Source organism: Salmo trutta, chromosome 1 (assembly GCF_901001165.1).
Source record: "Salmo trutta chromosome 1, fSalTru1.1, whole genome shotgun sequence".
Classification (NCBI taxonomy): Eukaryota; Metazoa; Chordata; class Actinopteri; order Salmoniformes; family Salmonidae; genus Salmo; species Salmo trutta.
Window position 1 is genome coordinate 61,695,168 of NC_042957.1, and position 15,627 is coordinate 61,710,794.

At 40.4% G+C, this 15,627-nt stretch overlaps 1 protein-coding gene across 2 annotated transcripts; it reads left to right on the forward strand.

The window, feature by feature from the left end:
* The first annotated feature begins 484 nt into the window (after nucleotides 1–484).
* On the forward strand, nucleotides 485–11,148 carry LOC115204424 (uncharacterized). 2 transcript variants are annotated; one of them, XM_029769977.1, is made up of 13 exons: nucleotides 485–597; nucleotides 895–1,016; nucleotides 1,351–1,485; nucleotides 1,577–1,616; nucleotides 1,850–1,921; nucleotides 2,031–2,072; nucleotides 8,411–8,501; nucleotides 8,648–8,713; nucleotides 8,863–8,934; nucleotides 9,031–9,126; nucleotides 9,329–9,457; nucleotides 9,966–10,052; nucleotides 10,196–11,148. In XM_029769977.1, exons 1-13 carry the CDS (start codon nucleotides 519–521, stop codon nucleotides 10,278–10,280), a joined length of 1,116 nt encoding a protein of 371 aa, XP_029625837.1. In that variant the 5' UTR covers nucleotides 485–518; the 3' UTR covers nucleotides 10,281–11,148. The 2 variants fall into 2 exon arrangements, with proteins under 2 accessions (XP_029625837.1, XP_029625846.1); XM_029769986.1 differs by having other exon boundaries at nucleotides 9,332–9,457.
* Nucleotides 11,149–15,627: the final 4,479 nt, after the last annotated feature.

A 15,627-nucleotide genomic window follows, 5' to 3' on the forward strand; every position in this document is an offset into this window, starting at 1 on the left:
AGCAACGAGGCACAATAAAAGGTACAGCCCATATCAGTTACCTATTGAGAAAGTTAAACCAAAGACAGTACAGTATGAAGATAGGCTAAAATTGCTTCTTCAACAGAAATCCCTGATCACACTTGAAGGTGATGTCATAGCAATGTTGGCAAGCTAAGCTCATGCACAGACACACGTCATCGGGTCTAACAGTTGTCTCGAGTCAATTTGCCATGTGCAGGCCGCCAAATCAAAGGCACTCTTTCGATATAAAGTCATTTTTTATGAAAATAGTTGGAGTAATAACATGTTCAAATACTTAAGATATTGGCTCAAATCTAGGTTGTGCCTTTGAATTTCGAGAAAATTAACAGCTAAGGAAGAATTAGTCTGCTTAGCAAGCGTTCCCGCGATGTTGCGTATCAAGGTTTAGAAACTGTGGTGATACAGTCACTTATAACTCCTCCTGTTTTCTACATGGAACTTCCTGAAGCAGGAAGAAGAAAAGTAAAACATTTTCTACAGAACCAGCAAGCAAGATGGCAGCTCTAAACAGACCACAGACTAAAATGTATCCATTCAGCCTGTTGTTTGTTTTTTTGGTGCTCCCGTATCAAGGTAAAGACTAAGTTGTAACAGTATTTGCACTTTAACATTGCTACATTGCTATAAAACTCCCTGAAGGCAGAAAGTTATCTTACTGTATTGTGTCATCTGGGCGAAGTCGGCTAGCAACCCGTTAGCCTCATGCACAACCTGTTTGTACCTGTGATTTGTTTAACTGTATTAGGAGCTCAAACATTGGTAGCTGCAGTCTATCTCTATTTCATTGTGTTTGTGTTTAAGGAAGTTTGTTAGTAACATTAAACTAATGTTACATAGAAAGTTGTACTAACTGAATGTCTTCTTCCGTAGCTTGGTTAGCATGCCCTCCCATCAAGAAAATGGTCAGGTGTGAAGATTTGAGGACAGCAAATGGATATGTGTACCTATATGAAACTCCGGCTGGATCTGGAATTGAGGTGTACTCAAACAATGTTAGTGGAGATCTTATGGTTTTATGCAGGATATGTACTACAGACTTTGTCTTGATTCTCCACCCTTCCCCCAAGTGCAGACTTGCACACTTCCCGACATGGATTTCACAATGTTGGAAAGTCCCTGCAGCTAATGTTTACACCAATCCAATGCTTTTAACCATGGCGGGAAGTGTGCAAGTGTAAACTTTGGGGAAAAGGGTGTAGAATCAGGACACAGACTGTATATGTTGGTATTTTTTTAGACAATAAGTACTATGTTGTATGACAAATCAGGGCTCTTTGATTCAAACCTGAATTCAATTCTTTCTTTTCTTATGTGCTTTCCCCACAGACTCCAATAGCCTACCGTGGCATGAACAAGCCTTTTGATGCAAATGTTTCTGATAAGGTGATAAGAGTGAACAACAGTGCTGTCATCCTCTCTGAATGCCTGAATCTGACATTCACATTCTTTCATGTTCTCCAGGTGAGTCCTGTTATTATTTCACACAATTGAGATGATTTGATTGTTGAAAATGATTTTAGAGATTCTTACTTCCCCTGTGTCTTCTCTTAAGGGCATGGTTGAGGAGTGCCATTTGCATTACATTGTTGCAGGTAAAGAATGATTTTCCTATTTTCTTTCATTTTAAACTTCTTGCACTTTCATATTGGTACACATATCCAAGGCAGTTAACGCTAATATCTCTGGATAAGAGCGTCTTTAAAATGTAAAAAATGTACACTGACAATTCAACTGACATTTCAATTTACAATCCGACTGACACCCCGGGTGAGTACTCTAATATTAGCAAACTAATATCACCTCTTTGTCTGATCTTTGTCTGTAGAGAGGGAGCATGAGGCTGTGACAACTATCACTCTGACTGACGATCTGACTGACACCTCGGACGACATGTCAGGTAAGTACTCGTAACTAACATAAAGACAGCTCATTACTGTCTATAGCATCTCCATCTGTAATAAAGTATATATTCATTTGAAATGACTTTACGCTCTGATTAAACTCAGGAAATGGAGACAAAGCCACTAGCCACACAAAGGAAATCACTGGTGAGTGTTTCCATATTGTTTCTTTTGTTTGACATTCTACTGTCACCACAGCTTCTTCTTCTTTTTCTTCTGAACCCAATTATGGACAAATGCGATAAGACAACAAAAAAAACTAACTAAATCAGCAAGAGTTTTGAACACTTTGGGTTCAGAATGTGGACTAGTTGATGTCTGGCGTGAGATCAAACCTCAAGCCAAAGATTATACTTTTCTAATGTACCCAACTCATATTCCAGAATAGACTACTTATTTTTTCCCAAAAGCTATCTGCTGTGAACAGTTGCTCTATTGGTACGTTTGATTTATCCAATCATGTCAAAATATATTTATCTGTGAACCTGAGCAGCTTTGTTCCTCTATCCAGAAATTAGAAACTTAATACATCTCTAATGGCAGATAAAAATTTCAAAGCAGAAATGCATTGTGGGATTGTGAATTACATACAAGATAATAGTGACCCTACTGTACATTTGATGCTTCCACTGTATGGGAGGCGGCAAAACCCACCCGAAGTGGTAAAATTATTTCATATACATAATTTAAGTAAAAGAACAGTGAGAAGTTGTGTGACATTAAAACCTCTTACATCCAGATGTTCCGCTAGCGGAACACCGCTCCAATATCCAATGATAGAGCGTGGCGCGAATTACAAACTCCTCAAAAATCCCAAAACTTCAATTTTTCAAACATATGACTATTTTACACCATTTTAAAGACAAGACTCTCCTTTATCTAACCACATTGTCCGATTTTCAAAAAGGCTTTACAACGAAAGCAAAACATTAGATTATGTCAGGAGAGTACCCAGCCAGAAATAATCAGACACCCATTTTTCAAGCTAGCATATAATGTCACAAAAACCAAAACCACAGCTAAATGCAGCACTAACCTTTGATGATCTTCATCAGATGACACTCCTAGGACATTATGTTATACAATACATGCATGTTTTGTTCAATCAAGTTCATATTTATATCAAAAACCAGCTTTTTACATTAGCATGTGACGTTCAGAACTAGCATACCCACCGAAACTTCCAGTGAATTTACTAAATTACTCACGATAAACGTTCACAAAAAACATAACAATTATTTTAAGAATTATAGATACAGAATTCCTTTATGCAATCGCTATGTCCGATTTTAAAATAGCTTTTCGGTGAAAGCACATTTTGCAATATTCTGAGTAGATAGCCCGGCCATCATGGCTAGTTATTTTGACACCCACCAAGTTTGGCCCTCACCAAACTCAGATTTACTATAAGAAAAATTGGATTACCTTTGCTGTTCTTCATCAGAATGCACTCCCAGGACTTCTACTTCAACAACAAATGTTGGTTTGGTTCCAAATAATCCATAGTTATATCCAAATAGCTGCGTTTGTTCTTGCGTTCAAGACACTATCCGAAGGGTGACGCGCCGGCGCGTATCGTTACAAAAAAATTCAAAATATTCCATTACCGTACTTCGAAGCATGTCAAACGCTGTTTAAAATCTATTTTTATGCGATTTTTCTCGTAAAATAGCAATAATATTCCGACCGGGCGACGTTGTTTTCGTTCAAAGACTGAAAATGTAAAATGGACTCTTCACGTGCACGCACGCACCCGTTTCATTGTTCTCAGATCGACCACTATCCAAATGTGCTACTGTTTTTCAGCCAGGGACTGCAGTCATCATTGAACGTTCTGGCGCCTTCTGAGAGCCTATGGGAGTCTTAGAAAATGTCACGTTACAGCAGAGATCCTCTGTTTTCGATAAAGAGGCTATAGAAGGCCAAGAAATAGTCAGAGAGGGCACTTCCTGTTTAGAATCTTCTCAGGTTTTGGCCTGCCATATGAGTTCTGTTATACTCACAGACACCATTCAAACAGTTTTAGAAACTTTAGGGTGTTTTCTATCCAAATCAAACAATTATATGCATATTCTAGTTTCTGGGCAGGAGTAATAACCAGATTAAATCGGGTTCGTTTTTTATCCGGCCGTGAAAATACTGCCCCCTATCCTAAACAGGTTAAGAAAGATGCGAACAATTGCACAAAAGGTTTTCTACTGAGAATTGGAGGCACGTAAATCTTGAAGCAAACTAAATCTTTAACAAACTCGCCATATCAATGATAACATGTTCCATGTTGACAAGAACATATGAATATGATAACCAAGTTAGCTCCTTGCCTATCAATTAAAAAAGGAGCAACCAGAATGCACATTACACGTCCCCTCTTTAGCAAAATGAAAGACCTCATCCGTTGGTCCACTCTCCCATAACAATGATTGGAGGATAAACATAATACTGGTCAAACCTGAGTCTATGGGGTCTGAGTCTGCCCAATTTCCAACTTTACTATTGGTCAGCCCAAACTCGTAAATTGTTGTCTGGGACTTTGGGCAGATATGACTCCCTATGGGTTCAGATTGAATATCAATCTAGCCATCCTTTACCTCTGAATCAGTTTCATCATATTTGTGATAACAGTAAGTACACATTAATGGCATGGGCAGACTGTAGAAAGCACTTGGGTATTTCAAACACGTTTTTTTTATATGCTCCTATTTCTTGTTGCCCAATGTTTTCTTAAAAGTCGGCCTTCATAATTGGTGCCAGCTGGGTCGTAGGAGGATCGCAGACTTGTTCCATAGTGGATTAAATACAATGAAGGGATTTATCCAAATCCATACTGAATATAACATCCCTGGTACACATTTGTTTTAAGTGCCTTCAAATCAGAAATGTTAACTTTATATTTATCAAAGAATTAAAGCTGAGATCTCAGTTATCAGAAGTTAAGAATTAATAACCACATCTATATTAGCAAGCAATACTTGCTAAGATGTATTGTACATTATCCAAACATTATGAATCCTCCTTTGTTTCACTTCAAAGGATGTGGGAAAATGACTTAGGCACAGAATTTGATGAGGAGGTATGACTTGAGATCTGTAATAAGATCCACTTCCCATTTACTAGTCGCAATATTAAGGAGACTAACTACAAATTAATGTTCAAGTTTTAGCTTACCCCTGTTGAATTAAACTATGTTCCCAGACACCAAATTGCCTGAATTGTAAGACAGAGAAAGTACCTTTTTTTCATCTATTCTGGCATTGCAATAAGCTAATGGATTTCTGGCACTCTATTCATACAGCCTCTCAGATCATTTAGATATGGTATTGGTACAATCCAGCAGCGGTTGGTGCTGTTTATGATGAGGGAGGACGATAAACATTTTTATGGGCCTTATTTCTATTACAGCATATTGGATGACTGTCATTCATATTCCATTCACCCAGCTCAATGTAACATTGATAGATTTAGGCTCCTACATGATACTCTATTTTTCCCTATAGCCTTTATGAATTTGCTACAACCTAGCCTATGAAGGAAAGTTTACAATGTAGGTGCACAGGTCGAGATACATTTTAGTAATCAAGATGACAGTCACACATTCAATACCGCCTTGCACACTCTGGCTTGCATCTAGCTGATCTAGGGTGTAATCATTAGGCCAACAGTTGCAAACGAGTTACTATTGGAGAAATTCAGGTATGTTTATCCCAGTTTCGTTCCATTTGCTTCCGTTTAAGAAATATTTTTCAACAGAATCGGCTGAATGAATACACCCCGATCAAACGCAAAAACAGTTCACTTTCATAGGAGCCAGATCGTTGTATAATTCCTTCTCGCATCTATGCCCTCTCCTCCTCTCACCTTTTCTTTCTCTCTCTTTGAGTCAACTACTCACCACATTTTATGCACTGCAGTGCTAGCTAGCTGTAGCTTTTTCTTCAGTACTAGATTCATTTGCTGATCCTTTGATTGGGTGGGCAACATGTCAGTTCATGCTGCAAGAGCTCTAATAGGTTGGAGGATGTCTTCCGGAAGTTGTCATAGTTTCTGTGTATGTCTATGGAAGTGGATGAGAACCACGAGCGTCCTAGGTTTTGTATTGAAGTCAGTGTTCCCAGAGGAGGAAGGAAACTAGCTGTCCTCTGGCTACAGCATGGTGCTACCCTACAGAGTGCTGTTGAGGCTACTGTAGACCTTCATTGCAAAACAGTGAATATATTTAGTATAATTTTATCTAAAAACGATCACTTTTTGAATGTTACAATATTTTTATTAATATGAAATTATATGAGGAGGATGGTTCTACCCTTCCTCCTCTGAGGAGCTTCCACTAGTACAGTACCCAAGCCTTTACCTCCTTAAGCAAACGCTGAATACTGCACTTGATTCATACAAGATAAGGTTGCTGACAAATGACTTTGCAAATAAATGTATTCTTGTGTGTTGGAAAAATGACAACCCACCCACTTTTCATCTGTGGCTAAAACAAGTTGAAAACTTCTTGCCATTAGAAAAATGAACAATGGACTTCCAGAACTGCAGATCTACATTCTTGAAAGTATAGTTTTTATTGAAAAAAGCTCTTAAAATAGTACTTCTATTTCTTATTTTATCTACATTTATTGCACTAGTTGTTTGAAAATCTCTGAAAATGTGTCTGCATTAACACTAACAGTATTGTGATATAACAGTATATCTGCTGCTATCAATAGCTAAGTTGTAATACTAACAGCTTTATTTAGTTTTGTATAGAATGTATTTTCTGTTAGTCTTTATAATTGTTTATTTATTATACAGTTTTAGTCGGAAGTTTACATACACCATAGCCAAATATATTTAAACTCAGTTTTTCACAATTCCTGACATTTAATCCTAGTAAAAAATTCCCTGTCTTTTAAGAATGTGAAATGTCAGAATAATAGTAGAGATAATTATTTATTTCAGCTTTTATTTATTTCATCACATTCTCAGTGGGTCAGAAGTTTACATACACTCAATTAGTATTTGGTAGCATTGCCTTTAAATTGTTTAGCTTGGGTCAAACGTTTCGGGTAGCCTTCCATAAGCTTCCCACAATAAGTTGGGTGAATTTTGGCCCATTCCTCCTGACAGAGCTGGTGTAACTGAGTCAGGTTTGTAGGCTTCCTTGCTCGCACACAATATTTCAGTCTGCCCACAAATATTCTATAGGATTGAAGTCAGGGCTTTGTGATGGCCACTCCAATACCTTGACTTTGTTGTCCTTAAGCCATTTTGCCTCAACTTGTGAAGTATGCTTGGGGTCATTGTCCATTTGGAAGACCCATTTGCGACCAAGCTTTAACTTCCTGACTGATGTCTTGAGATGTTGCTTCAATATATCCACATAATTTTCCTACCTCATGATGCCATCTATTTAGTGAAGTGCACCAGTCCCTCCTGCAGCAAAGCACCCCCACAACATGATGCTGCCACCCCCGTGCTTCACGGTTGGGATGGTGTTCTTCAGCTTGCAAGCATCCCCCTTTTTCCTCCAAACATAAGGATGGTCATTATGGCCAAACAGTTATATTTTTGTTTCATCAGACCAGAGGACATTTCTCCAAAAAGTACCATCTTTGTTTCCATGTGCAGTTGCAAACCATAGTCTGGCTTTTTTATGGCGGTTTTGGAGCAGTTGCTTCTTCCTTGCTGAGCGGTCTTTCAGGTTATGTCGATATAGGACTCGTTTTACTGTGGATATAGATACTTTCGTACCTGTTTTCTCCAGCATCTTCACAAGGTCCTTTGCTGTTGTTCTGGGATTGATTTGCACTTTTCGCACCAAAGTACGTTCATCTCTAGGAGACAGAATGCGTCTCCTTCCTGAGCGGTATGACGGCTGCGTGGTCCCATGGTGTTCATACTTGCGTACTATTGTTTGTACAGATGAACGTGGTACCTTCAGGTGTTTGGAAATTGCTCCCAAGGATGAACCAGACAATTTGTTTTCTGAGGTCTTGGTTGATTTCTTTTGATTTTCCCATGATGTCAAGCAAAGAGGCACTAAGTTTGAAGGTAGGCCTTGACATACATCCACAGGTACACCTCCAATTGTCAATTAGCATATCAGAAGCTTCTAAAGCCATGACATAATTTTCTGGAATTTTCCAAGCTGTTTAAAGGCACAGTCAACTTAGTGTATGTAAACTTCTGACCCACTGGAATTGTGATACAATGAATTATAAGTGAAATAATCTGTCTGTAAACAATTGTTGGAAAAATTACTTGTGTCATGCACAAAGTAGATGTCCTAACCGACTTGCCAAAACTATAGTTTGTTAACAAGAAATTTGGGGAGTGGTTGAAAAATGAGTTTTATTGACCCCAACCTAAGTGTATGTAAACTTCCGACTTCAACTGTATATATTATATACACAGTATGTGTCATGTTTTGTTCCTTTACATGATACTTCTATAGCACAGTTTAACAGGATCTCAACAACTGACGTAGACAGCTTTTTGTTTTTCAGCTGGTGTTCTGGTTATCTTGGTTCTGCTGCTGGGAATTGCTGGTTTGTTAATGTACAGATATGGCTGCATTCCTTGGAGAGACAAACATCGGTGAGTACCTTTTATGATCTGCAGCAACAATAGTGCTCAGAGTGTACAGCCAGTCAGCTTTGCTGTCCAAAATGAATTCAGAGAGGATAAACTTAGGACTTAGGACTGAACGCAACCTTTCCTTTGTTCATCACACACCACATCAGATTTGCTCTTGCACAGCCAGCTTGGCTGGGTCGGGACTACCTTAACACCAACAGGGAAAATCAGAGGTGAGTCAGACTCAGTCAACCTGAGGACATTTTTAGTAGCTACGTGGTTTAATGTGCTTCATGATACATTACTAAATATCAGTAATCATGCCAGACAACAGCTTAGAGCAGCAAGAAGTAACACGTGTTGTTGTTTTAACTTCTCTAAGGGACAACGGAGATCCTGATGATCCAGCTGCTGAGGACGCTGAGTCTCTCCGATCTGTGCTTGTCGTTGGCAGGTTAGACAGCCTATCTGTTGAATGTAATATTTATGCTCCTACTATACTTCATGTCTTCCTCAATCTATAACTGCATTTGTCCCTTTGAACCATCAGGGACCAGGGGGATGGGGTGGAAGAGGAGAGGGAGCCACCACACAGTCAGGAGACACATGTTGAGTCCTCTCTGCTGAATGGACATCTTGTGAACAGGTTAACCTTTCTCTGAGAAAGTTTCTCATTACTTCATTTCCGGTTGAGTCTCACTATCCTCAGTCAGAGCTGATCCCATGAGTCATTGATCCCACAGGTTTAATAGAAAGACCAGTTTGTTTAACACATTATCCTTATATTGTAATACCTATAATACCTAATAAGCATGGTAAATGCTCATGCGTGTTAAAAAAATGTTTAGCAGTCAAGGAGAGAGAGGTGAGCCAAGCGAGAGGTTCGTTCAGCCAATGGGCAGTGAGGGAACAGATACTGAATTCTCTCAGAAGAGACATGCTGGATTTCCTCTGGTGAATGGAAACCATAAGGCCAGGTAAACTTTACCACATGATGAATACCTTGATAGATCTTCATTGAATGATACAGATGTAGGATCTTAATTTGAGCCGGTTTGCTACAGCAGGAAAATAATCCTGCAGCAACAGGAAATGTGAATTGTTATGTGTGTTGATACATTTTTCATTAGGGCAAATCAAATCGGTCATTTTAAAGTGGAAATTACCAACTTTAGAAGCCTTTTTAAACTTTGAACACCCTACAAGTTTGCATTTCCTGCTGTGCAGGAAAATGCTCAGCAACAAAAGAATGATCAAATTAAGATCGTACCTCTGTAATCTCACAATGGGTCATGTAATAACGTTTGTCTTGTGGTGGATCAATGATGATGTCAGGTAAACTTGACTACATATTGATACATCCACAACTCATTGGGTAATAATGTCACCAACCCCATTTTCCCAGGGTTCATTTTAGCCTCTCTTTAGGGAACAGCATTATGGTGGATGATGAATGTAATTGTTGATGTCTTATTTCTCCAACAGGGTTAACGATGAGACTAAGGAACCGACTACTGGTGCACAGAGTCCAGGACCTCCTCAGATGAATGGAGGACCTCCCATGTCTGACAGGTGATATTGTAACTATTGCTAAAGTAACACTGTTCTGAGCTTTTTCTCCACTGTATTTTAATTGTAGGTACAGGATTGTACAATAACCATGTTTTTTTCCATGTTTCCTGATCCAGCCTGTCTTACTCTGTTCTGTGTCTAAGGTTGGAGAACAACCCTGTTGGTCAGCGGATGAAGAAAACTGCTCTGGTGAACAAGCAGGACCAGGACTGGTCAACAATGGCATGAAGCCAGTTGAAAATATATAGCATATAAGATGAAACTAAGTGTAAATATAATAATATATAACATGATATACACTGTAATATAAAACAGTATAATATAATATGATATGATATAATATAATATCGTAACACTTACTTGAAGCTGCTTCTTGTATAGTGTTATATATTCTAATGAATGCATTCTTAACAACATGAATGATGCATTAATGCATTCATAGGACATAACTGTATAGTAAAATGCTAGTATAATACTGTGCTGGTAAGCTGCTAGCTGTGGGGTTGCCCCCAGCTGTGGTTTCTATTATTCAGAGTATCTACGCTCAACTGTGGTTCAAATCCAAAGTTTTTAGCTTAGTTGTTACCGCCAACTAGCCCTTCTTAGAGACAAAGTTATGGAAAATGCCGTATAACTACTTACCATTCTGAAGTGTAACAGTCAGGTTTTTATGTAACAACTGTTAATCCCTTTTTTAAATGTTTATTTATATATTTGTTTGCTTTGATTTGATTGAATTAGTATGACTAATGCTTCAATGACCATGCATTATTTTACCCTCCCGTATAGAAGGATATTATTTTACCCTCCCGTATAGAAGGATATTATTTTACCCTCCCATATAGAGGGATATTATTTTACCCTCCCGTATAGAGGGATATTATTTTACCCTCCCGTATAGAGGGATATTATTTTACCCTCCCGTATAGAGGGATATTATTTTACCCTCCTGTATAGAGGGATATTATTTTACCCTCCCGTATAGAGGGATATTATTTTACCCTCCCGTATAGAAGGATATTCTTTTAGTGACTAAAACATTTTCCATTATTTGTATCCAAAATATGTTTAATTAAAACATATATATTTCTTCTCATACCGCATGCTGTATTTTCTTCAAATATAATTGGAGCACAGAGACACCCTTTAGGAGCGGAAGACAATCTGCTCATCTCTAATATCCTACTTGGCTTAGATGAGAAAGGGAATGCAGAGAGGTGTGAAAGGGAGGACACTACTCTGTAGCAAACACTAACAGAGAGAAGGAGAGAACACTGTGGTGCATAGATAGAGGGGGGGGGGATAAAGGAGAATCATAGCCTACTATCACTACCTTGACACATACTGTATAATAGAGGAACATAGCTAATTCCAAACACTTGAGGGCAGTAAAGAACCAGGAAGAACCCAGTGACATCACCAGTGCTGGTTCAGTCTTAGTTTAATAGCTGACTGTCTATTATTACAGCGATGTTAGGTTCTGTGGGTGATGTGTACGACTCATGCCATCTCAGAGTGCCCAAAATGGCCACTAACCTTGGCAAGGGCTATTTTGACCTTTCTGCTGAGATGGCCTCACCTCTGTGGCTGTGTGAGTGCTGGGGAGTGGAGGAGTGTATCTGGGGTGACACGGAGGCTGTGTGAATGATGCAGATTGCCCCTCTATCTGTCTGCCTAGTAGGCCCTAGGCGTGTGTTCACGTGTGTCTTTTATTGTAACAGTGCTGAAGTGTGGGGTGACTGGGTGGTCAAGGCTGGAGAGCTCCCCCCACAGGGACTACCACTGAGGGGGCACAGTAGGGGCCAGGAGAGGGAGGAGTGTGTGTATCATACATGTACTACAATGTACGAAACACACACATTATATTTTGTATGAAACACACACACACACACACACCAAGCAGACAGAGCAAAGGAGCAGAGGGACAGGATTGATGATGATGGTAGTAGGAAGCCATAAAATTATGAATTAAGACGCTCTGATGCACATAATAATTAGCTAAGAGCTAATTAGCTAACGATCAGATTCTACAATGGCCAGGATTATGAGCCATCAAGGAAACGAACCCCTCCAGGAGAAACTTATCAAACACTGATGACACACTATCAGTAACAAGGAGCTTTCAAGGGAGGCTGGATACTGTACTACAAACCCCTTCACTTCAATGTAGGGCCCTCACATCACAAACTATAAGTTAAGGGGAAGTGAACACTACAGAAACATTCATGCTTGTAGTTTGTTGTTGCCATGGCAAACTCACTAATGTAGTTTCACTTCCTGTGAATGGCCGGCTTTCTGCTATGAAACATCCAAAATGGTGGTGTACAGTACTGCACCATACTGCTATCCATGTTTGCATTATCATACGGCTCACTAAGTCTACTGTATACCTAAGCAACTCTTCACATTTTTTAAGTAATCTGCCCAGCCCTGACTGAAACCACCCACCTCTGTTCTCAATGTCTGCCACTGGTGCTCAGGACCATTTGTTATGAACAACCGTTGATTTCTTAGCATGAACCCACCCTCCTCACCCTCCTCAACATAGAATAACCTTGTTGGTCGTCTTCCAATCATGGTGGGCGTACAGGACCAGTCGCTAACCAACCAACCCTGAGTGGGCGTGAGAGCATGACTCGTATAGAAACAACGTCTCCTTTCTCTCGCCTTTCTTTAGCTTTTCTTTGATTGTTTTGTTTGTTTGAAGGCCTTGGATAGAAGACAAGAAAAATAATCAACCCACCCACAGTTACATCTGCATGTGGTTGAGAAGAGAGCTTACTCAGAGCAAGGCAGAGGCAGGGAGTGTTGAGTCTTGTACTCCTGTTGGTACGAGGCTGAGGTTTAATACACCACCATACTCAGATCCCATCACCCTGCAGGCCAAACCATGAATAAATCATTAGCACTTAAAGACACCTTTTCATTTTCAGCTTGAAAGACACCCACACAGCATTAGAATGAATGCACATGGAAAGATTGTAGGGAAACTCTAGTCCATTATTGACACAAGGTAGTTCGATTTTAAATAGTTTTTTATTAATATGTGCTGATACAGGGTCGCGCTGACCTGCGATGACGCAAACGCTCACAGAAAACCACCACCCCCTTTGGCCCAGATAGACAGACAGCTGTCAAAGCAATGACGTGAGAAAAGAATCACACATCAGTCCTCAAATAAAAAAAGAACAAAACTGAATCAAGGTTTTACATCAACCTCTCTTAAGAAAGGATTCAGCAGTACAGAATAAATGAATGGAGAAAAACCCATCATAGTAAAATCTAAGAGAAGTACTCTAAATGGAGATGTACACATTATCATCACCCCAATGGCACACGATCAGTACTCAGTCCTCAAAGTTCCTACTGATGATGAACCTCCCAAACTGAGCCCTTCCATCCATACGCCCAGCAACAGTTCTACCAGTTGTCACTCATCTCTTACCAACACTTCTCTGCCTTAGACTGTCTACCTGTCTGGTCATTCCTAATGTCTAATACTGTCTGGCTGGGTCTGACCAATGAACATACTGACCTGCTACAAACAGCATCACAGCCCCTCCTACAGTATAGAGCCCAGAACACCTCATGCATATTTCCCAGACCCTGCCCATGTACACTTACAGCCATGCAGAACACTCACCAATAGACCTTGATAGGTGGCTGGCCACTTAGACCAGCATCTCTAGCCTTCAGTGACCAGTCAGCCTCGTGGGGAGTATGTGTGTCCCATGGAGCTGCTCACTATAGAGATGGTTCATCAGTGTCCCATAGCGTTAGTCATCCACACATGCAGAGTTTCAGACACAGTTCAGATCAGAGTCACACAGTCAGAGGAGCCAGAGTACTGGGATGTGTGTTCAGAAATAGAAAAACATGCCTATAAAAATGAATAGGTCAACGTCAGCCTGCTCCTAGCTCCTACAGTTACGTGGATCGACTTTGAACATGTAAACGGTAAATCCCTTATGATCTTTTATGATCTCTAGCGCCACTTCACTGTACACAGTAGTTTAAACTACCTAACCTGACTGGACATGTATGTGTGTTACTATGCGTGTAGTATGTGTGTGTGTGTGTTGTCTTTTGATTTTGGACCAGAGGTTCTGGGTGTAGAGTACCCAGCCTACCCTACCCAGAAATCCATCTGTTGTAGTCCCACCCTGTGTATAAAAGATGGCCGCCGCTTTGAGCCATAACTCAGCTCCATGGACGGACAGTTACCCAACACAAAAATAAACAGCACAATCCTTGTCACTGCATTTGTGTAATCATACTCCTACATATTCTTAAAACTATGATATAGGTACTGTATATAGTCATGTGGACACGTAACAAGAGACCAATAACAAAATAGTACTAATTTATTATTCTCTATAGGAAAGCCTGTTGCATTCTTTATCACTCTGAAAATCTCCCTTGTCCAGTTGATGTGGCAGTTGATTCCTATTATATCTCAATAATTTCACTACACCGACAGAGTCCTCTGTGTTACCGTTACAATGGGTTTGTAAGGTCAGTGGAGTTGATCTAATGCGCCTGGTTAGTTGAACAATTGGAACAATTGATCAACTGGAACTTCCTGACTCCTCACCACTGCAACAGTAAGGCATCTAGAACAATAAATCACATCCTTATCTCTGCTTCCTGTATAACCTTGCACAAACACACAGGCACACTGACACTCATCCCCCCACACACACTCTGTCCCTGGCCAACTGTGACATCACATGTCCTGACACCGCTCCCTTTATGGCAGTTCCCTGGGGATAGACTACATGACCCAGTGCTCCTCCTCTCCTCTCCTCCGCTCCGCTGCAGAGGAACCACTGACATGTTTTCACACTAACGCAGAGGTCACAGGATATGGGCATCACAAATCTGGGAGAGAAACAGTCCATCTGAGAAGGTCAGCAGCAGGGCAACGTTACTGTCAGATCACAGGGTCCTCCGCTGTCTACTGGTACACTAAGAGATGACTGTTATACTGGGGTAGAGCTGCAGGGGGCGCAGACTGAAGGGACAGACTGACTCCAACTCTAACCTATAAGAACCTTCAATCCACCTGCCTGCACACATGGAGGTAGGGGCTAGATGCACGTACAGGGAGTAGTGGGCTGGAAGAGGGTGAGAGAGTGAGGGGGAGGGAGAGAGAGAGAGTGTGTTTGTGTGTGTATAGAGGTCTCTCCCTCTGTGGTCTCAGCCCAGTAAATGATTAGCCAGTGTTATTATCCTAATCAGAGGTAACATAGGGATTTAGATGGGGGTGAAACTCCCATTGAGCAGGACTCTGGGTCCTACAGTGCTTTCTGCTGTATAATCACTAGCATTACCACAATACAGTACGGCTCCACTGTTTATTGAGATATCAATCTGGTGTAAACAAAGCTTTAGACAAACAAATTAACTCCAAACAAAACTCTGGGATTAATGCTGGGCTAAAAGAGAGCCCATTGGCGGAATAAGATGGGATGGAGTGAGAGAGGTGAAGGAAGAGAGAGAGAGAGAGAGAGAGAGAGAGCGAGCGAGAGAGAGCGAGAGAGAGAGAGGGAGAGGGAGAGAGAGAGAGAGAGAG

Bases quoted from the DNA above. Each gene is read 5' to 3' on its own strand.
- LOC115204424 (XM_029769977.1), top strand. From the start codon at position 519: ATGGCAGCTCTAAACAGACCACAGACTAAAATGTATCCATTCAGCCTG. The intron at 8,502-8,647 runs GTGAGTACCTTT...ACACCACATCAG, and splicing joins CCTTGGAGAGACAAACATCG to ATTTGCTCTTGCACAGCCAG. The intron at 8,935-9,030 runs GTTAGACAGCCT...TTGAACCATCAG, and splicing joins TCTGTGCTTGTCGTTGGCAG to GGACCAGGGGGATGGGGTGG.